The 25922-nt window shown below is 42.3% G+C and overlaps 1 protein-coding gene across 5 annotated transcripts; it reads left to right on the plus strand.

Annotated features, from left to right (window-relative positions):
- The first annotated feature begins 2709 nt into the window (after window positions 1-2709).
- On the plus strand, window positions 2710-23677 carry LOC141640546 (protein PHOSPHATE STARVATION RESPONSE 2-like). Of its 5 annotated transcripts, none has more exons than XM_074449317.1 (7): window positions 2710-2944; window positions 6554-7257; window positions 8019-8095; window positions 8183-8222; window positions 8728-8776; window positions 8973-9042; window positions 23012-23677. In XM_074449317.1, the coding sequence occupies exons 2-7, from the start codon at window positions 6594-6596 to the stop codon at window positions 23348-23350; spliced, it is 1239 nt and encodes a 412-aa protein (XP_074305418.1). In that variant the 5' UTR covers window positions 2710-2944; window positions 6554-6593; the 3' UTR covers window positions 23351-23677. The 5 variants fall into 5 exon arrangements, with proteins under 5 accessions (XP_074305418.1, XP_074305419.1, XP_074305416.1 ...); XM_074449318.1 differs by having other exon boundaries at window positions 2710-2930; XM_074449315.1 differs by having other exon boundaries at window positions 2711-2944; window positions 6445-7257.
- Window positions 23678-25922: the final 2245 nt, after the last annotated feature.

The following is a 25922-nucleotide window of genomic DNA, read 5'->3' on the forward strand; positions in this document are numbered from 1 at the left end:
TTGGACTGGCTGAGTCAGATAAACTTATGTAATTAGAGGAATTCTATGCTTGTAATTTTTCCCTCGTTATGATATATATACTACTCAAATTTTACCAAAAAAAAGTTAATATGTTAAATTAATTAAGTATAGTAGTAATTATTGATAATGACATGGAATAAAATTAAATATTTTTAACAATTATTGATAATGACATGGAATAAAATTAAATGTTTTTACCAAACCTTTTAACTATATAGTATAGATAGATAGTTTATAAGAGAGAAACCAAAACAATTAAAAGATGAGAGTGACGGCCCGGTACAATATGTGTTGTTTCAGCAATTTTAGTAACTAAACATCATCTGAACCATGTTTAACATCTTATTTGATTTACAATATCTATTTGATTAGGGCATGTTGCTCGGATATTGATCAATTAGTTGGGTTACTCATGAATTTGTTGATTGTATTTCCACATGTGTGTCATGAATTATTAGACTCATTGAAGATATTTTTTTAAAAAAAATTCACATGCTATTAGTAGTATTAATCAAAATAACAACTTTTATGTATTTCAAGACTATATCTCTTTAAATGAATCAACTAATTGTTCGAACAAATCAATACGATAAAATAATAAAGCTAAAACAGATAAACGCATGAATTTCACGAGTTAGCTAAACAGATAAACTCGTAAATTTTACGGGTCACAAACCTAATTATGGGAATTAATTTACGTAATTTATTTTCGCAGTACACATTTTACTCATTTCAGTACTTTTTACCCACTTTTTTCCATTTGCATACCCTTAACTAAAAATCAACCCTATTCTCTCTCTTACCAATTCTCTCCCCTTAGTAACTCTTTAAACCCTCAATTTAAACAAATTCCTTCGATGATCGATGATAATTTGTATGTACAACGAGTTTGTAATTCGTTAATTTCATAACTATGAATCAAATTTATTATTTTCTTTCAATTTGTTGGACATTTCTTTGATTTACGGCTTATTATAATTAAAATTATTGCACATGGGTCGTTTGATGGTGGTGGCCTTGGTGAGATGGCGGTGTGGGTGGCAGACGGTACAAGAAAAGTGGTGTAGGCGGAGGGTGCCGACGACCTAGGGAGGCGTGGGTTTCGAGGTGGGAAAAGGAGGGTCGTGGCTGTGAGTTATGAAAAGGTGGTTGGAGGAGAAGAATGTGGGAGGGGAAAGGGACGCTTGTAGTAAATCGTCGGTTGTCGCGATGGGAAGGGGAAGGGATGGTCGTCTGCGCCTAAGGGTGGTCAAGAGCGGCGGTGGGGGTGGTCAACGGTGGCGAAGGGTGGTGTGGCTTTCTATTGAGTTTTTTTTTTAAGATGTAGTACACTATGTATTTGAAAAATGAGGGAAGAAATGAGAGGGGTAAAATTGTCAAATGTGTACTATAATGAGTAAAATACGTACTGTGAAAATCAACACCCTTAATTTATATCTAGTCATATCAAAGGAAATCACCCCTTTATTCACAAATCGAAAGTCTTCATTCAATCTATATTTATAAAAAAAAAAGGAAAAATTACAATTTACCACCTATTATGTTACATTTTTTACAATTTACCACCTATTATGTTCTACTTTACAAATAACCACCTAAATTTTATGTCCATTGCCACCATTCTCATTTATTTTACATTGTATTGACGGTTTTATGTAATTATCGACTCAACTTTATTTTATCGTCTTAGGTAAATTTACCTTGACCAATATACCCCTACCCATTAAATTTACATACACCCTTAATTCCCCACAAATTTATCTTCATCCCCAACCCCCAATTCGTACCCAATAATTGTGTCTTCAATTAGTGTACGTTCTTCCCCGGACTGACTTCATTCAGTTAGTTTCCCCCTTTATTTATTTTCAGTGATAATATTGACATCCGTCTCTGATCGTACGTAAGACGTCTTCCAGAATACATGTACAAGTGAACAATTCAACAGACTTGTTGAGTTGAGCACTAAAGTTTGAGTTGGATGTGCTTAAAACCGTCGGAGATGTTTGAGTTTTAGCTTGACTTGAAAGTGGTCAACCATAGATACATGGAGTTTGGAACAGTTTAAAAGCGCTGAATTTGACGAACCAAGAGCAGATTTAGATCAACCCCCAAATTCTTAGCCAGATTGTATCTAAATCAATCTATGTTCACGTAAACAAGCACTAGCTAAGATACAAGAGAATGAAGCAATTTTTAAGACTCGAGCAAGCTCATCACTTCCGATCGCGAAACAGATCTCAAGTGTGGCTAAATTATAAAGAATAAAAAACCCTAATTGAAAAAACAAATAACCCATAAATATTGCAAAAGAGTACACAGTGGGGAAGAACATGTACACATAAACCTAATTGAAGTCTGGTTCGAAAAAAATAAAGGGGGAACAAACTGAATTGGGGAAGAACATTAATTGAAGAAAATTTCTGGGTAAGAATTGGGGGTTGGGGATGAAGATAAATTTGTGGGAAATTAAGGGTGTATGTAAATTTAATGGGTAAGGGTATATTGGTCAAGACAAATTTACGTAAGAGTATAAAATAAATTCGAGTCGATAATTACATAAAACCGTTAATAGAATGTAAAATAAGTGAGAATGGTGGCAATGAACATAAAATTAGGTGGTTATTTGTAAAATAGAATATAATAGGTGGTAAATTGTAAAAAATGCAACATAATAGGTGGTAAATTGTAATTTTTCCAAAAAAAAATTAAAAATTGTCGCTTGTAATTTTGTAAAGCTCAAAATGTCTTCGATTAGGAGAAAAAGGGCGGCTGTTTTGGATTGCTTGAGCCATTCTCTCTCGTTCATGTTTTATTTCCTTCAGTTATTCTTAAATTACAGGGTGAAGATACATTTTAGTACCATTTTTCTGGGTAAAAGTCTTTGATTGTGTCTCCATATCTCCAGCTTGGTAAATATTTCTGGGTAAAAGTCTTTGATTATGTCTCAGATACATTTTTGCATCTTAATTGCATGTCAAGTAATTTTAATTATCCTCTGATTTTGTAAACATATTAGGAATTATTGGGTGTTTGTTACTGGTAGCATTTCGTTTGTGTTGAATTCATCAATAGTATACTATTTCAATTGAGAATCCATGTGATTTTTAAACAGGTTTATAAGTTGATAAATGTTTGGGTGTTTTTTAATGATGCATTCATTGACTGTTTTTTTTTCGTAGTTGCTCATTCATGTACAAGATTTACTCTTTCATAGACTTTTTGCCATTATGTTTCCACAACTTACCCTTGTGTTCTAAGAGAGGGGAAAAACACTCTCTTTCTCTCATGCCCTCAAAGTTAATCAAATCGGGTTTGTACCAAACAAAAATTAATCAAATCTAAATCGAATTACTTTATAATTGATCTTACTGCTCATATTGCTCAACTAATGGTTCCAACTTGTCTAATAATGCATCAACTATACGAAATTAGGGGAAGTAATTAATATAGGGTTAATAAAATAAGGGATATGGGAAAGGGTGGCTGGGGGTGATGGTGGTCCAATGTGCAGGGAGGTGGGAGAGGAGGAGGGGCAACAGATGGGTGGGGGTATGTAGTTCTAATGTTGGTGGGTTTGGTTGGAAGTGTCGGAAATAGTGACGCCGACGAAAGGACCACTGTCCTACAATTTTGAAAAAATAATAACAATGGTTCTAATGGTGGTGGGGTTTGGCTAGGGGTGGGGACGGGTCTGGGTGGGTGGGTCTAGGCGGGGGTGGTAGTAGAGGGTGGTTCGGTGGTGGTGGTGGAAAGGTATAAATTTTTTGTTTTGTTTATTTTGAGAGTGGTGGTGTGCGAGGGTGGGTCGCGGGATGGCTCTGCCGGCCGATCAGGCTGGCGTAGGGCGGTGGGGCAGGGGAGATGGCGGTGGTTGTTGGGCGGTACTTGTTGGGTAGTGGTTGATGGTTGGAAGGAGAGAATTAAAAACAAATTTGTAAAAAACATGAAAAGATGGGGGTAAAATGGTTAATTATGTACATGATTGAGTAAAGCATGTATATGAATGAGCACCACCCTTTTTTTTTTTGCTCAACTGAGAATTGTTGGGATTTGTAGTTATTGAGAAGGATGCTATTTTAGCCAGAGTTAGCAGGTTGACTATTCTTCGTAGCATAATCTAACGACTTTACTTTCCCGTAAAGAGGTACCTTGCCGTTTGGGACGATACACTTATACGCACTTAACCATGGTCACTGTTTTTTTTTTTTTTTTTTTTGACGAGGGAACCCTACCTTCCGTGCGCACTGGTAAACCCTCGGGTGTACGTGATAGCCTGCAAATCACATATACCAAGTAAGCCACTCGAGAGTGACATGCTCAAAGTCTAAAAAGCATGACCATTGATTACTGTTCATGTGGCTGTTTCGGATTAAAACAGGAAAGCCTAAAATACTTCGTCTTATAATTTCGTACTTCCTCCATGCCGGAGCCCGGAACAACGCCCCTATGATGTTGAAGCTTATCAGATATCAGATTTGCCAATTAATTCCTACAAAATAAATTGAGATACAATCTACAAGTTGTCTTGTTTCATTTATGAAATGAGTTGGAGTATTTTCATATTACCTTTTTGAAAAAGTTTGGAAAATGAAGTTTGTCTCATTTATACAACTTTCGTACCTTTATTACTAGATCGATTATTTATCATGTTTCACGTTTCACGTTTCTTTTTCCACTTTTTTTGTTTCTTTCGTTTTTTAATTTATGTAACTGTGCGACTATTGGATTGACGTGCGTTGACGTTTTCAAAGGACCATGTTAGCCGACCACAAGTTATTTTCGTATTTTGGCTTTATTGCAGCTTGCTGTTGCTTTTAAAAAAGTTTCAACTGTTATTTGTTGTGAGAAAAATTGGTGACAGATTAACAGTCGATATCATTTGACCACAAACTTCAAATAAGGAGAATATAAATGGGATGAAAGAGTATAACTTATAAGTTAGAACCCTTACTACAATATTTCTTAGGGTGCGAGAGAGTTTTGGTTAAAAAAAGGGCTTGACTATGTTTAACCTTTTCTGGTTTTATGTAAACAACAAGGACAGTATTGCCAGTATCGACTGGTTTTGGGCGCATTCATGATTCATGAGTAGCTCAGTGAATTTGTGAACTAGCTTACTTGACATCTAGAGGGCAGGTGAACTGCAATACTGCATTTCTCTTTATTTTAGGTAAGTTGTCATGTGATTTATAGTGATTGAGAAGGATGTTTGGGTTTTGCTGATCAGAGATGAGTTTGGAAAGATTGGTCTTAGAGCTGCTGTAACCCTGTAACAGATTCTCATTTTTAGGATGTTCTATATCATCATGTCATGTGCTGTTCAACGATTTGTAAAAGTTACTCTTAGTTCTTTTGATTAAAAATGACCTTCGAAAATGACTGCAAGAGCTTGTATTTTTGTGTGGGTTTTGTCTTAGTTGTCGATAATCCCCAGTAAACTAAAAGAATAAGTCTATACAATGTTTTCCCTCCAAAATCACCTATGGTCTAATAAGGAAACAAAAGAATTTATAATTATTACAATTTTCTTCATTTTAGTAAGTAAAGAAATGAGAATTGATACATGTGATACCTTAGAAAAGCATAAAAAATATAGTAATCATTTTATATGAATAGTTTTTTGACCGTAACACTCTAAGTGTTTATTAAAAGAATCACTCGGTTATATGAATGAAAAAGTGAAAATATTATTTTAGTCGTTTGTAAATCATCTTTGTAGATGTGTGGTATACTGTTTTTACCTCTTTTCGTTATAAGATAGGTACACCAATTAATTACCGAGTACATTTTACATCTAACTTAATTGTATTATTAATATCATAAATTAATTGCATGTGATGATATAGTATTGTTTTTAATATAATAATAATAATAAGTTAAGACAAAAATAACTTAAAGTGTCTTCTGATTGTAGCAAACTATCTTTTTGTACATCTTACTACTCCGTATTATTATATTTAGTAGATTTTAACATTCAATTAAAAGTACTCGAGGACGTCTCCATACAGAAAAAAAATCTAAAAAATACCGTGCTTTAGTACGGGATCTACACTAGTATTGTATTAATATGAAGCTTAAGCTATTTTATGCTTCCCAAAGCTTGAAATTGTTTTTTTTTTTTTTTTTTTTTTTTTTTTTTTTTTTTTATATTCTTGTTCTTCTATACAAGTGTGCTCTTTGAAATTTTAGAGCTTAAATTAACTCAGCCCGCAAGTTGATGTGTTTTACTCAGCTTTTAAATTGGCTTTGTTGATTTCCTGAGATTCGGGCCTTCTGGGTTTATTACTCGTACTTATTAGTCCTTAGGCTGATTACATAAAACATACAGGAGGAAAATAAATTTTTATCACGCGCTTAAAAGTTAACCATTTCTTGTTGATACTTTGTTCATTTTGTTTAGTAGAAGATATTTTTCTCTTGCAGATTCTGGAAGTCACAGTTGTGTAATATTTAATCTTCAACAAGAGTGACTTGATCTGGTCAGAAGAATCTAGCTGGTGTAGAAAAAGTAATATTGCTATTTTGTGGACAGTTGATTAGTTGGCTGCCTCCAAAATTGTTCCTGTTGATTTATGGATGAAGATGAACACCCGTCCTGCTTTGCGCCCTACTCGTCACCGCATCCAGATTTGACTAATCCCTTAGAAAACTTTCCAAAATCTCCAAACCCTTCCGTGGTGTCTTCATCGAGAGAGATGATTGTGGGTCCCCATATGTATGTTAACCCTATGGTTTCTCATGTTGGGACCTCTCTTGATGATTCACTTTATGTGTCTGGATTTCCAACTGATGTGCAGTTGCCCTCATTCTCTCTTCTTGAAAGGGAACCACAAAAGTCACCGTTCACTTCTCAGAATTCAGGAGGTACAGCACATTTTCACAGTGCTTTTGTAGATATTCAGCCAGATGTTATGGATTTCCAAAAAGATGATGATAATTCATGGAGCACTGGCCAACTTCAGGATTTAATGGATTTCGCTGAAGCCATGCCACTTTCTAATGGTGAAGTGAGAAATAATGTGGAGGTCATGTCAAATTACAACCATAGTAAGAGAAGCAATTGGCAGGAGCTTACAGAGGCGGGGTTATACATTGATTCGACTAAGCAGAGGACACAAGAACTTCATGAAGCTAATGCAGCGTCCGCTTCTCAATCTAATAAAGCTCGCATGCGTTGGACACCGGAACTTCATGAAGCCTTTGTTGATGCTGTCAATCAGCTTGGTGGTAGTGAAAGTATGTTTCCCTTCTGCTATTAGTCTATTTTTCTGTTTACAGACTGTTGTGTTACTCCGACTCTCCGTCACGGTGTCGTGTCTGACACGTGTCGGACACGGTTATTTTGGGTGAATTTTCCTATTTTGTGGTCTAAATTGAAGTGTCGAAGTGTCGTGTCGTGTCGGACACTGACACGTGTCTGACACACGACACGGCGATTAAGTGAAGTGTCGGAGTAACATAGACAAACTGTAGAAACTAGAATCTAGTTGAAGTTACTCCTATATTAGTGTCTAGAAACTAGAATGCAATTGCAGGCTTTTGAGGCTAGGTTGCTGAGCCTTGCTGTCTTCAGTGGGGTAGTCCAGGTTGGTTTGTGCTTGTAACCAATTTTTCGTTTTTTCTCATCAAACCTAATTGATCCAAAATATTTGAATGTCAACTGAAATTTGCAGTTTAAATGGTTGCGCTTCTTTTTATTGTGATTTCTGAAATAGAAATAATTCGACGCAATTTTTTACGCAATTTTGTTAACAACGTTATTAGGCTGCATACATGAGAGTTGAGACCCCCTACTTGCCATTTATGTTGTCGTTGTCATACCATTCAATTGTATTACTATGAATTTTTTAGCCTAAGCATCTAAAACTTTCCGGACTGCGTTCAAATTATTCAAGTTTTTCGACGCCAATCCTAGACTGTTTATCTGCTTTTAGTATACTGATCACATGTCCTATGCTCCTGTCCACCTCTACTTTGACCTCTGATTTGTATTTCAGGAGCTACTCCCAAAGGTGTCGTAAGGCTCATGAATGTCGAAGGCCTAACCATCTACCATGTGAAAAGCCACCTACAGGTATAAATTTTAGTTGCTCCTATGACCGGGTGCCCTTCGTGTTTCAAAATTGGCTAAGCTCAGGATTTTGTGTGCCTTCATTTTCAGAAATATAGAACTGCAAGGGTCAGATCGAATTCGTCAGAAGGTATCTTTGATGTTTTTCTCTTTTGTTCGTCTGGCCTTCCAATTTATTATTCCCTACATACCTTTTATATTTTCTCACTTTGATTTTGGTAGTCTATAAAAGTTGCCATTTTTCAAAGAATAAAATAAAATTAGGAAAACAGTTTGGCTTGACAAATCAAACTAGACTAATTTGATATTGCACGTTTATATATTTTGAGAAATTAATGGTCTAAGTTAATTACGAAACACCTCTCTCATCCATTGCTCCTCTTGTTCCATTTGATATCTGTCCCCCTGTTCTCATTTTGATTTTTCGGAGGTGGTGGAGGCTGTGCCATTACTGTATTCACGTGTGCAAAATGTGAAATGCAGCGAAGAGGGTACAAACTAATTTTTCGGTCTCTTTATAATTTTGAATAGGGCCCCCAAAACCTCACGGGCGACCCTAATTGTTGTATTGTTGTATCCATTAAGAGCTATATGTATCCCCCTTTAAGTGACCCACATTTGGTGTTATTCCGCAGGAGATAAAACTAGCACCCTTGAGCAGGTGTCTGCGGTGGACTTGAAAACGTAAGCTCTAATTATTTGCTAAATAATTTTCATTTTCTTTCACGAGCTCTTGTCGTATCTTTTTGTAGGGTGTGTGATTACAGTGTAGCCAGATTTTCAAAAGCGAATGATTTCTTTTGTATGATTTTTAAGTGAAACTTGAGAAATTGTGTACTGATTTGCGACATATGTCTATGTTATGGACTTATGGATATAGGAGTGTCACGATAAGCGAGGCTCTGCGCATGCAAATGAAAGTTCAGAAGCGATTACATGAGCAACTAGAGGTATATAAAATACTCCCCGATCGCTTTTCTATATTTATACACCCTCCACCCTGAATTTTGTCCGTATTTGAATTTCTTAGCTTTCTATTTATTATCCTTTGGGTAGGGGATTATGTTGGAATGAAGCAAAATGACTCGCAAAATTGGTTGTGCTTCTTTTCATGGTGAAGTACTAGTTACTCAATGCAGTTTTGACACAATTATCATTTTGGGTCATTCGGAAACAACCTCTTTGTGTTGCTAACACGAGAGTAAAGGTTCCATACATCTGATTCCCCCACCTCCCCACCTAGCAAATTACGGGTGCCCTTGAGGCACTGGGGTGATGTATTTGAATTTGGTGGTCAACTTAGAACAATTAGTTTGTTCAGTATGGGGATATAATATGTGAAATTTGTTATATTTAATTTATCAAAACATTTATTCAAATTAATTTTAGAACAGTTATTAACATTTTAATTTAAAGTAAAAAAATATTGGTCAAAGTCAACACCTTTTGACTATTAATATTGGTCAAAATATTGGTCTTGCTATGTTCTTGCATTCGTATATTAAAAAATTGATAGATAGTCTTAACAATTTGATTTGGGGTTAAGCTAACATGAGTTATCATTTGAAATTGCTAATGACAAGTGAACTAAAGAAAAGAAAAATAGAAGAAAATGAAAACACGATAAATAGTCAATAATCTTAGGGACTTGCTAAATCCCGCACACTATTTTACTTAATCCCGCACATTTATTTCCGTTATGTCAAGTGTGCCCCTCTCATTTCTCAACCGGTGAGAGAAACAAGAGAGAGAAAAAAAAGGAAAAATAGAAAGAAACCCCCCAGTACCCAAATCCCAACCTCCGACAACTCCTCCCCCACTACCCTCCTAGGGCCGTCGACCACCCCTCCACAGCCCCTTCCTCGCGTCGATCATTCCTCCACAGTCCTGCCCCCGCCAACCACCACTCCTTGCTGCGATACCCGCGTCAACCAACCTCATCCCGCGCCTATAACCTGCATCTAGCAACCACAAAACTCGACGAAACGTGCCTGACACTACCACTCGACGCCGCCCCCTCCGACCATCCTACTCCGGCCTTACGACCCCACAACCATCCCTACAAACCAACTCAAACGAAACCCTAATTGTTGTTAAAACAGCCCGGGAAGGGATGAGGGTGGCCGACGGTTTGTGATATGATTCTAACTCGAGATGGGTGGTCGACGGCGTAGGGTGGTCGTCGAGGTTGGGATATGGGTGGTCGGGGCCTGGGAATGGGTGGTCGGGGGACGGAGGATGGTGAGGAGTAGGAGGGTTTTTGTTTATTTTTTATTTTTTTTAATTTATATTTTATAAAAGGGTAATAACGGAATAAGAGTGGAAAATGTGTGGGATCTAGTAAAAGGATGTGCGGGATTTAGCAATTACGTAATCTTAATGGTTTTTCTAAAATGTGCCATAAGGGCACATGTTAATAACCTTAATATGATAAGATTAACAATATATTCTCAGTAATTATGGTAACAATGAGTTTATAGTTAAATATCTCATGAGAATATGGTCAATCTTACCATATTAAGGTTATAACATGTGCCCTTATGACACATTTTAGAAAAACCCCTATAATAAAGGCTTAAAGCTAAGAAAGTTATTTTAAAAAGGCCAATTTGCATACTACTACCTATTAAAGTCTGAAATTTTCAAAATACTACCTAATAAGTCTATTTCTGCAAAATACCACCCAAAACACTACAACTAAATATATTATACTACTTTTTTGACGGAAAGTGCGAATTTGGTACTAATAAGTTGCCGGAGTATGTAAAATGACAACTCTACCCTTACTTAACACACTCCCCCCAATTACCCACCTCACACTCTCACATTTGCCACTCAACCTCTCTAATCTAATCATAACTCCTCTCAACAATAACAACAACAACAACAACATCAGAGCCTTAATCCCAAAATGATTTGGGGTCGGCTGACATGAATCATCTTTTTGAACCGTCCATGGGTGAACGCACGCCTCAAAATGCGAATAAAAAAGGGAAGATGAAAAACAAAAAGGAAGAACGAAAATGTAATGGAAAGTCAAGGTGAACTTAGGGGTTTTAAAATCGAATTCCGTCTTTCTTTCATAAAAACTTAAAATTTAAATCGAGGGAAAAAAATTAAAACGATTTTTAAAAACCGAAATAGAGTTAAGAATCCGAAATGAACCAGGTGAAATTTATAAGAAAGTGGTTGGTGAAAAAGTGTAATAAAGGGGAGAAAAATAAATAAATAAATTTCTTTAAATTAAATTGTTCAGGGTGTGATTACGGGGCAGTGTTGTTACCACGTAAGCTTGTAGAATGATGACTTTGCTTGACTCTTCCTTTCGGCCTCTCTGAAACAATGAACAAGCGAGGGCTCGGCTTGATGTACCGAGCGAACTCACTCCGACGCTCAAGTCGGTAAACTTAAAAGGGATTAAGTTGTGTGTTACTTGGCAAAGTATATTGTAGAGAGATAAGGGAGTTTATACCAGATTAGTGTGTTTAACTGATTATTTTCGGATCTTTTTCTCGTTGAGAGAAGTGGAGTATTTATAGACTCACCTTTTGTCACGTAGTGGCCAAGTGGCGAAGCGGTGGAAAGAGCATTCTATCCTCGGCCGATGGACCCATGGCGGGGCCGAGGGTCTTGGATATGAGTACGCGGATATGTATCCCGGTTGGCTAGTTGTCCTAGCGGGACCAGTAACAGCCGACGACAGGCTGCACCGGCTAAGCATGTCTAATACGTTGACTTCTTTGTGGATATCTTTGACCTTGCTCAATATGTTGACTCGGTCAGCGGGTGCAGAATATGCCCCATCAATTTGCCCCCAGCGTAGTCTATGCCGTGGTATGGACCTTCGATGAGTGTTGAGCGTATTCTGCGCAAGTTAATTTTTCTTCTCCGGCTACTTCTTCCTCGGCTTGGTTCTGCTCAGGCCGTATCATATCATATCCCCCCTCCACATGGATGTGTAATGGACATCAGATGTGAAAAAGAAGATGGCCCTGGTTGAGACCGGAGTTGAGAGTGCCGGAGCTTTTGAATGCCCTCGGCCGGTGCTGCCAAGCTTGGTTGAACAGCGGGCCGTTTGGCAAGTAGATACCAAAGATCGTGTTTGAAGAAGATACGTCGATTGACATTCTGTCAAGGAGCGTGTTGAAGAAGTTTTGTAACTGTTTGTCGATTGACATTCCATGGCTGCATGCTTGACACGTGGCTCGGCGTTGATTGGTTGACGCTTCATGGGCTTTGCCCTGATTGGTCGGATTGAGTGGGCTTTGCTCTATAAATAGAGCAGTTACCCCCTCATTTTGGCCTTCCAAATTTCATTTCTCAAAAAATTTCCTCTTGTTTAGTTTTTCTTTCGCAGAGTTCCTTTCTCTTTCTAATTTCTCGAAGCGTTACTCGGTGTAACATTTCCTTCCAAGGTAATCAAACAAATTCTTCAATCTTTTTCCTTGTTAAATATTCGTTGTCATGTCTTCTCGCGATCTGGGACCTAGTAATCTGCGCCAGGGGCTCCCGTCGCGTCTTGATGAAGAGGAGGCGCGCGCCATCCCGATAAGGTCCAGGGGCCCTAGGTCTCCTCTCCGAAGTTGATCCAAATTTTTGGAGAGTTTCGAGGAGGATGATGATGATGAAGGGACCCGTTCGAGGGTGCGATGATGAGGCGACCCCTTACTCGCCGTAGAGAGGCCGCTTGTTTTGCATCACGGCGCTTTGTAAGATCGGCCCCGATCGTGCTTGGACCAACAAGTTCGCCGGTTGTTCGGGTTCCGAATTTTTCGAACATCATTTTCCTTGGCGGGGAGTATAGGATTGTTATTCCTAAAGAGGGTCGGTGCCGTCTCTTGCCCTCCCGGGTTGTATCGGCGTATACATGAGGCATACGGAGTATGGGCTCGGTTTCCTCCGAATGCATACGTTGTCGCCATAATTAAAGCAATGAACGTCATTGCGTGGCACAGTACCGCATCCGTTGGCCATTAGGGACGATTGTTGGCTTTGTGTGGCTATGCCGATTTAAGGGGGAGGCCCCAACGGTGAACCTATTCCGGCTTCATCACCTTCGATTGAATGTCAAGGTGGCAAGGGTGGTATAAGCATGACCGAGCCAGGGTTATACCTCCGTCTCTAAGCTTACTTCTGCAAGGACTAGAAGGCGCGGTGGGTATATGTTGAGGTTCCAGGGGATTATCCACTGCCCCGGTCCTTCCAAAGCCGCGTCAATTTTCGGTGTGAGAGTCGGGGGGAGCGTGAGAAATATGTCTCCCGGAATAAGCTTAAGATGGACGCCATTAGGGTCCATCTCAATGAGGACGAAAGGCGGGCAATGAAGCTATTTGAGGCTGGGAAGGATGGGACGCCGAAGGGATGGATGCCCCCGACGCAGATCATTCTTCAGGATGAGTTGCTCTGCCACGTCGGCCTCATACCGGCCCTCGAACAGGGCGAGCCGGGTTATACCTCCGTCTCTAAGCTTACTTCCTGCAAGGACTAGAAGGCGCGGTGGGTATATGTTGAGGTTCCAGGGGATTATCCACTGCCCCGGTCCTTCCAAAGCCGCGTCAATTTTCGGTGTGAGAGTCGGGGGGAGCGTGAGAAATATGTCTCCCGGAATAAGCTTAAGATGGACGCCATTAGGGTCCATCTCAATGAGGACGAAAGGCGGGCAATGAAGCTGTTTGAGGCCGAGAAGGATGGGACGCCGAAGGGATGGATGCCCCGACGAGATCATTCTTGAGGATTTGCTCTGCCACGTCGGCCTCATACCGAGGCCCTCGAACGGGGTGAGTGGGGTCGGTGTGAGGCCCATCTCTCGCTTTTAATGTTTTGTTTTTGAACTTTGATTTATTTCTTTCGTTTAACTTTTGCCTCGTTTCTTTTACAGACCGTTTTGGCCGGATGCATGCGCGGATATCCTCCGGAGGATGGGACTTGACAAGGACAAGAAAGTTGTTGATTTGCATCCTAAGGCCCAGACACGTGATCGCGAGCCTAGCGCCAAACGACCTCATGGATCGGCCGATTGAAGGCCACTAGATGTGACGGCGGCCCGGCGAAGGTTGCCGATAAAGTGTCGCGCTTGTAAACCAAAGGCAATATCTATGGCGGCGACGGCGTCAACTCCGGCTCCGTCTTCGATCCCTGTGGTCCAAAAGGAGAAGGTGGTGGTCGTCGACATTACCGATGATGAGGTCACCGTTGCCGAGGAATCTCCTCTTTTACGTAAGAGAAAAGAGACGGCGTCTGCATTCATTTCTCTCGCTCGAGGTGGCAAAGAAATGGGTCCTCCAACCAAGAAGGCAAAGCAGTACGAGATCTAACTGTGGCTCGATTTGTTTGGTTCATTAGGCGTTCCTGATGACAGGCTCTCTGGCATGTCAATGATGCCAATGAATGTTGACATGGATGCTTTGTCCGAATTTTTTGTAGATCAACCGCCGCCGTCTACCGGTCCCTCTAAACGGCGTATTGAGAAGCGACCTGCGCAGACGGGTGATAAAGATGCCGCCGTCGTCTCCTCCTCCCAAAGCCTTCCCCTTGATTAGGAAGATCTTTGGCGAAGTGGTGACATGGCGGTGCTCATATTATGGAGCAAGAAAAGGTCATGGCCGAAGTCGCCCACGCTTGAGCGGCTCAGCTTGAGCTCGGCCGGCTGCGAAGAAGGAAGCCGAGAGGGCCAAGGTCGAGGCGAAAAGGCGGTCCTTCGAGCGAAAACTTAGGGAGGACGCCGAAAAAGGCGGTCCTTCTTTGAGAGAGCCAAGGTTGAGGCTGCGGAGGCCGATGCCGCTAAGCTGCTGGAGGAGCGTGATGAGCTTAAGGCTGCCTTCGATTTTGCTGTTGAGAAGAGGGAGGAATGGAAGTCCCTGTATACGGCCCATGCGAAGGCGCATCGGAACACGAGGGCTATCATCGCCCAGAGGGAGTTGGACATTGAGACGCTCCAAAGCGTCATCCTCCCTAACATGTGCGCCCAATACCGGACTGGCCGAAGATGCCGCGGGGAAGTGATCGGAGAGCTCTTTCTGAAGGCTCCTTCCCGTGGCAAAAATTTGTGAGTTGTTTGATGATAAGCTCGATGCTAAGGCGAAGGCCGCGGAGGCGAAGGCTGCGGAGGAGGCAGAGGTGAAGAAGGAGAAAGAGGAGGCTGCGGAGAAAGCGGCCCATGCTGAAAAGGTGAAGGCGGCCAAGGAGGAAGCTGGGAGGGCAAAGCGGTGAAGAAGAAGCCGCCAAGTCGACCTACGGGTCGCCCACCAAAGATGATCTCTTGATGTCGCCGGTGGCGAGCAAAGAACAGCGTAGGGAGACGGGGCGGTCGTCACCGGAGTTCACCGGCATCTCGGATAGCCTTTGTTTGGGGGCCAATTATTAAGCCTTTCCTCCCTGCCATCTTTTGGCACTTCATGTCTTATGTCTGTACCCTTTTGCTGTACCATTCTCCTTTTTTGATCTTTGGTAGGTAGTGTTTAGGCTATCCCTATGGGGACGGCTGTCGACTTCTTTCCTTGTATTACTGTGAACATTTTTAATAAGAGTTGGTTTATTTTGCCTCGGCGGCGAGGTCTTTATCTCATTTTCATCGAGTTGTCTTCTTACGTTATTAATTGAGCGCTTCTTTTTGTTTCCACCATCGGCCTAGCGGCGGTTAGAATGCGTAACTCAAGTTGTACTTAACGTTTTTAAACATGTTGGCGTGTCGATCGCTTCCTCCCGCCCGAGGCGCTTGATTCGCTATCCCAACCACCGTTGTGAACATGTTAGCGTATCGGTCGTTGTGTCCCCGTCACTCTCGGCCTTGGCCGAGGCAATTAAATTCTGGCGCGACAACGTTCGTATCGTAGAGCGTGTTGATCGCTTCCTCTTTCACTCTCGGCCGGCCGAGGCGTCCGTTGCGTTTCTCAACCGTACTTATACGTTCCTAAGCATGTTGATAACTGTTGTGGGGCAAGTCGCGTTTCCCTCGTCACTCCGGCTTTGTCGAGGCAACTGAGTTTACGTTTTGGCTAGCATTGTAAATATCTTGGTATGACTATGGGAGGGACACTTCATTTTGATAGAAAACTCGGAACATTCTTCCTTAGATATAATCAAGCATTGGGGTGCCCACAACGGTCTCGGACACCTCCGCCGCTATCTGAAGTATTTTCTAAGATTGTCGGTGTTCGTGGTGGCTCATTAGAGGCACTCCCTCCATGTCTGTCGTAGGTATGTCCCCAGGCCTCATTTCTTCAACCACTTTGTAGGGTCCTTCCCAGTTGGCCGTCATCTTGCCATGGATGTTTCCTTTGTTGGTGGCGGTTGACTTTCTTAGGACTAGATCTCCTACTCTTAAGTCTCTTTTGTGGACCCTACGGTTGTATGCTCTTCTCATTCGATTTTGATATACAACCAAGTTAAGCCGTGCCGTGTCTCGGCTTTCTTCGACCAGTCAGGGAGACTCTAAGGCCTTCCTCATTTTCGGTGGGTCAAAGGTTTGCCTTCCGAATGTCGGCACCGATGCTTGATTGGCGGGACGGCTTGAGACCCATAGACTAGGTGGAATGGGTGTGCCCGTTGCTTCTTTCTCCGTGGTTCTAAGGGACCATAGGACGCCGGGTAGTTCATCACCCCACCTTCCCTTTAGATCTTCAACTTTCTTTTTCGGCCGTTTAGGATTGTTTATTAGTGCCTCACTTTGCCGTTGCTACGAGGGTGGCGGACGGAGGAGTATGCAAACTTGATCCGAGCTCTTCTAGCGAGTTCATCACCATGTCACTCCAAAACTCTCGTACCGTGGTCAAATACCATGACTTGGGGTAACCTAAAACGAGTTATAATATTCTCCCAGATTACCTTTCTTACGACCGCCGTGGTCTTGGCGGTACCGCGACGACTTCTACCCGTTTGGTGAAGTAATCAACGGTGACGATTAGGTACTTTCTTCCTCAGGAGGCCGTTGAAATGGCCCCAATAAATCCATCCCCCCATGTGCAAAAGGAAGGGGACTAAGCAGGTTGCGGGTCTCGGGAAGGTGCATGTATCCGGAGCATGCATCGACAATTTTACACTTCTTGGTCTTAGCTACGGAATCCTCGAGCATGGTGGGCCGAAGTAGCCGGCTCGGAGAGCTTTGTGGGCTAGTGTTCTTGCCCCATGTGATGTCCACAGATGCCTTCGTGAATCTCTGTCAAGTATGAGCTCTGCGTGTTTGGCCGACACATTTCAAAAGTGGTCTTATCACGGACCTTACCGTATAGTTCTCCTTCGAACACCAAGTACCTTGCGGCGATCCTTTTTATCTTACGGGAGAGACTGCGATCCTCGGTAACTCATTTGTAAGTTTGAATTTCATTATCGGAGTCATCCAAGTCGTCTCGGCTTCTATGTCGCCCACCATGCCGACGGTCTCAGTGATGCTTTTAGCATTCACGATATCTACCAAACACGGTTCGTGACATTCTTGATGCTTGAAGCGGCAAGTTTTGAGAGAGCGTCGGCTCGGTTGTTCTCGGACACTGGGACGCATTGGATTTGGAAAGATTTCAATTTAGCGGTGTCGGCTTTTACCCTTTCCAGGTATCTTACCATCCCGTCGTCTCGAGCCTCATACTCTCCTCTGATTTGGTTAGTAACCAATAGTGAGTCTATCTTCAACACAATGTGTTCGCTCGTGACTCTAGCTAGCTCGACTCCGATTATCACCGCCTCGTATTCGGATTCGTTGTTTGAAGCCGAGAAGGTAAATTTCAAGGCGTACTCAAACTCGTCCCGTTTGGGTGATGATAAGGATGCGGCTCTGAGTACATTCGTCGTGGAGGACCGTCGGTGTATACTTCCCATACTCAGGGGTTTGGTTCTTCTTGATATGTGCACTCGGCCGGGAAGTCCGCAAGTGCACGCCCCTTTATCGAGGGCCTCGGCTTGTATTGAATGCCGGGCAGGATAGCTCTCTTGCCCATTTGATGAGCTGCAGGATTGTTCAAATTTTTCCAATGCTTTCTCCAATGGTTGGTCGGTTAAGACCGTCACGGGATGTGCGTCGAAGTAAGGTTTCAATTTCCTTGCGGCAACGACGGGCAAGAAAGGTGCTTTTCAATCGTGGGTAATTTCTTTGGCGGGCAACAATGTATGGTGACAAAGTAGATTGGGTATTCTTTGTTTGTCTTCTTCTACGATGATCACGACACCGACCGTGGCGAGGTAATGCTATGTATAGATATATCGTCTCCCAAAGATCGGCACAGACGGGGTCGGGAGAGTTTGAAGATGAGCTTTCGATTGCACGAAAAGGCGTGCTCTGTTCCTCCCCCGGTGAAGTCTTTATTCCCCTTCAACACTTTGAAGAATGGGGTGCTCTTGTCGGTTGACCGAGAGATAAAACGGGCGAGAGCCGCCATCCTCCCGGTCAACATCATAACCTCTTTTCGATTTCTCGCTCGGTGGAGGTCCCGGTGTGCTTGGACTTTCTGCGGATTGGCATCAATTCCCCGGCGCCGACAAGCACGCGAGGAACTTACCCGCCGGACACCGAAGTTGCATTTCATTGGGTTAAGTTTCATCTTGTATTTCCTTGGTGAACAAAATGTTTCGCTCAAGTCGGCCAAGTGCTCATTGTCGGACTTGCTTTTTACAATAGCATCGTCGACGTAAGCCTCGATGTTTCGCCCTTTTTGATCTTGAAATACTTTGTCCACCGACCCTAGTGTAAGTTGAGCGGCGTTTTTCAAACCGAACGGCATTATTTTATACATGTATGTGCCGTGTATGGTGATGAATGCGCACTTAGGCATGTCTTCTTCGGCCATGAATACACGATGGTACCCGAGAAGGCGTCGGCGGGCTCGGCATAGTGTGTAACTGCCGTTGCGTCTATTAAACTATCTATTCGAGGCAAGGGATAGCAATCTTTAGGGCATGCTTTATTAAGATTTGTAAAATCAACACACATCCTCCACCCCCGTGATGACTTCTTCACCATTACAACATTTGCTAGCCATTCAGGGTAAGTACAAGGCATGATAAAGCATGCCTCTAATAATTTATCTACCTCGGCCTTGATGGCCTCGTCTTTCTCGGCCGAGGAGTTCCTCATCTTACGCTTGACGGGCGGCGTTGGAGAGCACGTTCGGCTTGTGAACGATCACCTCTCGGCTCACGCCGACATCTCGGCGGCGAGTACGCGAAGACGTCTTTGTTCTTCCTCGGCAGTCCGGGAGGTCGGCTCGAACTTTGGCTCGGCCGACAAGCGATTACGGTGCGTCCGGGTCAATTTCTATTTGTTCGGTCTCGGCCCCCTCGACCATGCTGACGTTGTTGGTGCTCATCGGATCACCCTCCGGTCGTAAGGATGGGCTCTTCCCCTTCTCTGATTTCCTTGCCACTTTGAGGGATTGCATGTTACACCCTCGGCGAGATACTTGGACATTGACAACTTCGTCTCTCCCGTCCTTTGAGGCGAGCTTTTTTTGTGCCTCCCGGTCCGAGACATACATCAATGTCGGGCCGGATGGACATTCTGGCGTCGGCCTCGCTCGAGTAACCCGACCTATCGAACATTGTAGGCGGACGAACCATCAATGACCACGAACTCGGATAAAACATTCTTGGCCGCATCGTCTTGGCGAACATCACCGCGACCTAATTGATCCCGGGGGTACAGTAGGCCCCGAGAAGTTGTATAGTGGGTTGGTGCGGGGCTCGGGTCCTCGATCTTTGGACCGAGATTGAGGAAGCATTCCCTGAACATGATGTTTGTGTAGGCGCTGTATCGATTAGGCACCTCTTAACCAAGTGATTGGATATGTCCGGGTGGACTACCGGGTCATTTGTCTTGGGGCTACGACTCCTTCGTAGTCTTTCCTTCCGATGGTTATATCGGGGACGGTGGAAGCGGGGATCGTTGTGGTGGGCACAAAGTTGATGGCTTGGTAAAGCTCGTTTAGGTGCCGTTTGTGCCCATTAGCCGACCCTCCGTTCTCGTCTCCTCCGGTAACCCACGGATCACTCCCATCCTCCGGAATGCGATTTCTATTCGTCCGTCGGAGCTCGTTTAGGGGTCCCGCCTACGTACTTCTTTGAGGGCCCCCTTTCGGATCGGCTCTCGATGACATTCTTGAGATCTGCGGTTGTCGGTCTTAAGCGGGCGGGCCGTGGTAATCGCAAAATTGGCTTGGGTCGCCTTCCGCCCTCGTCTTGGGGGGTCTTGCCCACTTATGCCCTTCATTCTTGCTCAGGGCATAGACCTCGGCCAGGTGATTTGACCGGGGGTGAGACCGTGATACCTCTTACGGGTGTATGGTCCCGAACTCCCCCCGACGCCCGCCGAGCTCTGTTTCCTGTTAGATCTTTCAGGCCGTGACCTATTCATGTCACGGCGACCTATTCATGTCACGGCGACCTTCATCAGTATTCTCCCGGCGGCTCCTCCTTTCCTGGTGCCCAGCTTCACTGTGGCCTACCCAGGTCTTGTGGTAATCCTCCACCTTTACGGCTTGGTCCGCCATCCTTCTGGCGGAGTCCAGGTTGAGGGCCTCGCACTTGATCAGCTCATTTTTGAGCTCGCCTTTCGGGAGGCCTTTCATCAGCGCGAAGGCCGCCAGTTCAGTGTTCAGCTCGCGGATCTGCTGAGCTTTTGCATCGAACCTCTTCACATAGCTCCGTAGAGACTCGTCCTCCCCCTGTCGGATAGTGAGGAGATCCGATGTCTCCACGGCCCTCCTCTTGTTGCAGGGGCTATGAAGTTATCCCTTAGGTCGACGTAGCAGTATACCGAACCGTTAGACAGCCCCTTGTACCAACTCTGGGCCATCCCATGCAGGGTTGTTGGGAAGACTCGGCACCATACCTCATCAGGCTGCTCCCATACCGACATGTAAGACTCGAAAGCCTCGGCGTGGTCGGTTGGAGTCACCTTTGTCCCCTTTGTATGATATGGACGGCGACTTGAGTTTGGTCGGCACGGAGCGTCGAGGACATAGGCACCGAGGGCATGTCGACCACGTGTCGAATGACACGTGGCGATCGGCTCTCGCAATCCTAGTCCGGCTTCTCTCCCCGTGGCGGGAAAGGCTTCTTGTTGTCCGACTTTGGAGAGTCGGACTTCTTTCTTCGTTTCTTCGGGGTGGCCTCGTTCTTTGTGGTGGCGACATTTGTCCTCCTGTAAGTGGGAGAAGGACTTGATGCCCCCGCCACTAGCACCACGGGCACCGCTGGCGTCCTAGTATGCAGGGCTCCTTCTATTGCCCCGGACAAGTTGTTCGGGGTCACTTTATGGGCCTGTTCACTGTGGGTGTCTTAAAATCACCGTCGTTGCGGCGGGGTGATCGGCGTATTACCCATCAGGTCCAAAGTAGCTTCAGTTTTCTTTGCATCGACCACATGTCCCATGATAGTGACTTGGCGTGACGGTGTTTACGGTATTATCGGCATCCGTACGCCGGTTGAATTACTCGGCCGGTGGGGGACTGCCCGATCTCAGAATTAGGGACGGTGTCATCCTCGTAGAATGCAGTTTCGTCGCTCACTATTACTTCTTGTTGCTTTGACATCTTCTTAGCTTGTTAGGTGGGTTTTGTTTTTTTTTTTTTTGTAAGGGATTTGACTAGCTTTTAGTATGGCTTTCCCACAGACGGCGCCAATTGTTCCGGGTGTGATTACGGAGCAGTGTTGTTACCACGTAAGCTTGTAGAATGATGACTTTGCTTGACTCTTCCTTTCGGCCTCTCCTGAATCAATGAACAAGCGGGGCTCGGCTTGTGCGAGGGAACTCACTCCGACGCTCAAGTCAGTAAACTTAAAAGGGATTAAGTTGTGTGTAACTTGGCAAAGTATATTGTAGAGAGAGAAGGGAGTTTATACCAGATTAGTGTGTTTAACTGATTATTTTCGGATCTTTTTCTCGTTGAGAGAAGTGGAGTATTTATAGACTCACCTTTTGTCACGTAGTGGCTAAGTGGCAGAGCAGGTGGAAAGACTGTTCTACCCTCGGCCGATGGACCCATGGCAGGCCGGCCGAGGGGTCTTGGATATGAAGTACGCGGATATGTATCCCAGATTAGCTAGTTGTCCTAGCCGGACCAAGTGACAGCCGACGGTCAGACGGCTAAGGTTTGTCTAATACGTTGACTTCTTTGTGGATATCTTTGACTCTTTCAATATGTTGATTTCGGTCGTGGTGCGAGAATATGCCCATCATAAATTAAAAAAAAAAAAAACACTAAATGGCTCGAAAAAAAAACATCAAATACTAAAAATCCACATGTATCCTTTCCCTCCATTGTGCCCTCTCCGTCACCATACTCTCCTCAAGCCCCAGAACTCTCATATCGTGCTCTATCACTCGTGCTCTATCATAACTCCTCTCATAGTACTGTAAACCACAATCATGTCAATGTGAGTGAGAGTTTCTTAAAGACATCAAATTTCAGATCTACTACAACAAAACCCAGAAAAATAAAAAAAATGTAACCGGTTAATTGTTGAGAACGGAACAGAATAATGGCAGAGAAGAGAGAGACTAATTAATGGAGACAAGAGTCAAGTTTAAGAGAGAGAAAACTTACCTTTAATGGAGGAGGGAAAAGATGGGTTGAAGAAGAAGATGATAATGGAGGGAGGTTATGGTTTTGAATACTTATGTTGAATTAAGAAAGGGCAATATGGGTATAAAGTAATTGCAAAAAAAAAAAAAAATTGAAACAAAGCCAATCTTACCTGAGATTGGTACAATTAGTTGTGTTTTCCGTCGAGTAGGTAGTAAACGGAGTATATTTGCGGTATTGTAGGTAGTAGTTTGCAGATTAAAGCATATGTAGTAAAATAAAAATTTCGAACTTTAATAGGTAGTATTTTGCCATTTTTCTTAAAAATTATTGCATTTTGAGGCTGAGAACCTGGTGTGTCTTACAACAGTCTGGTTTTGCTTCGTTCTGACTGACCTGTTCTGTTTAGATACAACGAAAACTACAGTTAAAAATTGAAGAACAGGGGAAGTACCTCTTACAAATGCTCAAGAGTCAAAACAAAGCAAAGAAGGACAAGCCAAATCCCGTCGTGTTCAAAGCTGACGGGCCCTCTTCTTCAGATTTCAAGCCTACCGCCTCTGATCTTGACCGTTTACAAGTAGGGGCAGTCCCAAGCACCTCTAGCCAAGGGCGAGGACCTTCACATGGCTCAAAAGGAAAGCAGAAGGTACTTGAGAGCTCTATAGGTGCTAATCAACAACTTCAAAATGCCGATAGTGCCCCTCGGTCCATGAAACGTGCGAGAACGGAGGATTCACTTCAATAACCGGTGTGGTTGTATTAGGCGGCTTCTTTGTGACATGGATATTAATGTCCAAGATGAGCACGGGGACACCTTCTTGATAAATCTCTTGTTTATATGAATTACAGTGTAATTAATTCCTACACTAGATTTATTTTCTTAATTAGGATACTAATTTGTGAGAAATATTGTCAACACTTTATTAAGAGTTTAGATGCATAAGCTGTGGAACTTTGTTACAACTTGTTGCTCTTCGAAGGGTTGAAGGTTCTTCTTGACATTTTAGTACGAATATCAATCAATCAATCTATATATTAATCTTCTAAGTCCATTGACACATGGCAGTTTATATTTCAAGCTTCAATGACGTGGCAAATTTCTAGCTCCTAAATATCAAAATGGAAAATAAATGTGATTATATATGGTAATATAATATTTTATTCATTAATTATGCCAACCAACTACCAATAATTAACGAACACCATCGTCACAACTACAAACCAACAATCGACGACCAACACAGACCATATACAACCACCCCATCGATGACAACCACCACTACTACTACTACGCTGAGGCGATCATCTCTAATCCAATAGCGACAGCTACCACCACCGCCAATTATTAACCAACAGCTTCCTGTGACCACCGTCAACCATAACGACCCGCAGATGACCCACAACCCTTCTACAATCACTTATTGACATGTATAGTACAACCTACAGTCACCCACCATCGTCCGATGATCGCCTACTATCCGGCCCAACCTAACGCCCCAATTTGGCTGGAAAGATGACGGGTTCGTTCGGTATTATAGTCATGGTGAAATGGTGAAGGACTGAAGGGTGACTAAGAATGGCGGAAGGGAATAAGGAGGATATGTGAATGTGTGATGAGATGATGGACTCAACGAAATGATAGACAAAAGACGAAGGTTTAAAGATATTGATCTCTTTCTTTTATACGAGTAATTTTTAATTCCCTTATTTAATTAATTTTCTTTTTTCCCTTAATCAACTAATAAAGTTCAACTAATTTTCTTTTTTCAAAACATTTGTATATATCATATGTCAAAACAGATCTATGTATTCCACGGGTTTAAAAAGGTCAAATTGGGATAATAATTAGCAAAACTAATATTATCATTTGATTTGTTAATGAGAATTTTTTTAAGTAAAACTAATAGTATTTCATGCGTAATTCAACCGTAGAATCGTCTTTTCAAATGGAATCATAAATAATAGAGTTACTAAAAAAAAGTTATCTTAAAAAATAATAGACCGTTTGTACTTCTATTTTTTTTCTTAAGAATTTTTATATTTTTAGAATAGTTTGATGTATCAAGGTCTATGTTACTCTGACGCTTCACTTAGTTGTCGTATAGTGCATCCGATACATATTTTTTCGGATACACACGACACTTAGGATAGACTATTCATTTTAGACACAAAAACTTAACACTTAGCAGAAAATAGTCGTATCCGATACTCCGACTCCGTGTCATGTCCGATACGTGCAAACGAGTCCGAGTAACGTAGATCAAGTATAATAATCAAACGCGTAATAACTTTCAAAAAATAATATGTTATTAAAAAAGATTAAATAGACAAAATGAACAAGAAATGGACTTATAGACCTATCAAACGGGCGGGTCAGAATACGGGTTGAGTCGGATACCGACTTGGTCAAATATATACTGGGTCTTGGGTTAGGTCAGGATCAAAATACGGGTCAAATAAAAGTTTATAACGTCGTTTATTTCACCATTTTCAGCAAAAAAACATACCTTTTAAAAGTAAATCATATTTAATTTTAATAATATAATTATATTAATTACATATCGTAATTATATCAAAAGATTATAAAAATAAAGTTATTTTATTATTAAATGATATAAAAATTATATAACATTGATTTTAAAATTAGTTTACGGTCAAGATTTTCTGGGTCCTAGACCTGAAAAAGCGGGTCGATCCGCATGGGTTGGGTCAAGTTACGGGTCAAATCGGATTTACGGGTCGGGGCAAGCTTTTGAGTTTAAATGGCTAATGTAATAACCATTCCCACATACCATTCATGACAAGTATTATATTTTAAATAAATTGTACGGATTATAATATAATATTTAATAGGGGTATTTTCTTAAACTCATAAGTTATACTCCCTCCATTCAACTTCACTTTACATGTTTGCTTTATCACGTTTGCCAACGCGACTTTTACGCGGTAAATATTTTTCGCTACGTATTTGCAAAAATTATAAAAGTTAGATATTTTTAATGTACTCTTAAAGACGGATCAAATAAGATCCCACATGAATATATTTTAACTTATGTATCAAGAGAAAATTGAAGTTGAATGTCCGCTTGTGAATAGTGTCAAAAGAGAAACTTGCAAAGTGGAGTTGAATGGAGGTAGTAACTATAGTATTAAATTTAAACAACAAATATTATATAACACATACCCAACCCTAATTCGTTGTTATTACTTTTCCAATGATTGTTTGTATAAATCATAACTACTAATTTTTGAAATTTATACAAACATGTTATTTATAAACAGATTAAATTGTAATCCCGTGAATTTCACGGGTTTAA

This window comes from Silene latifolia, unplaced genomic scaffold (assembly GCF_048544455.1).
Source record: "Silene latifolia isolate original U9 population unplaced genomic scaffold, ASM4854445v1 scaffold_88, whole genome shotgun sequence".
In the NCBI taxonomy this organism is placed as follows: domain Eukaryota; kingdom Viridiplantae; phylum Streptophyta; class Magnoliopsida; order Caryophyllales; family Caryophyllaceae; genus Silene; species Silene latifolia.

Coding starts and splice junctions, on each gene's coding strand:
- LOC141640546 (XM_074449317.1), top strand. CDS start 6,594: ATGGATGAAGATGAACACCCGTCCTGCTTTGCGCCCTACTCGTCACCG. Junction 8,096..8,182: donor ATGTGAAAAGCCACCTACAG/GTATAAATTTTA, acceptor CTTCATTTTCAG/AAATATAGAACTGCAAGGGT. Junction 8,223..8,727: donor CAGATCGAATTCGTCAGAAG/GTATCTTTGATG, acceptor GTTATTCCGCAG/GAGATAAAACTAGCACCCTT.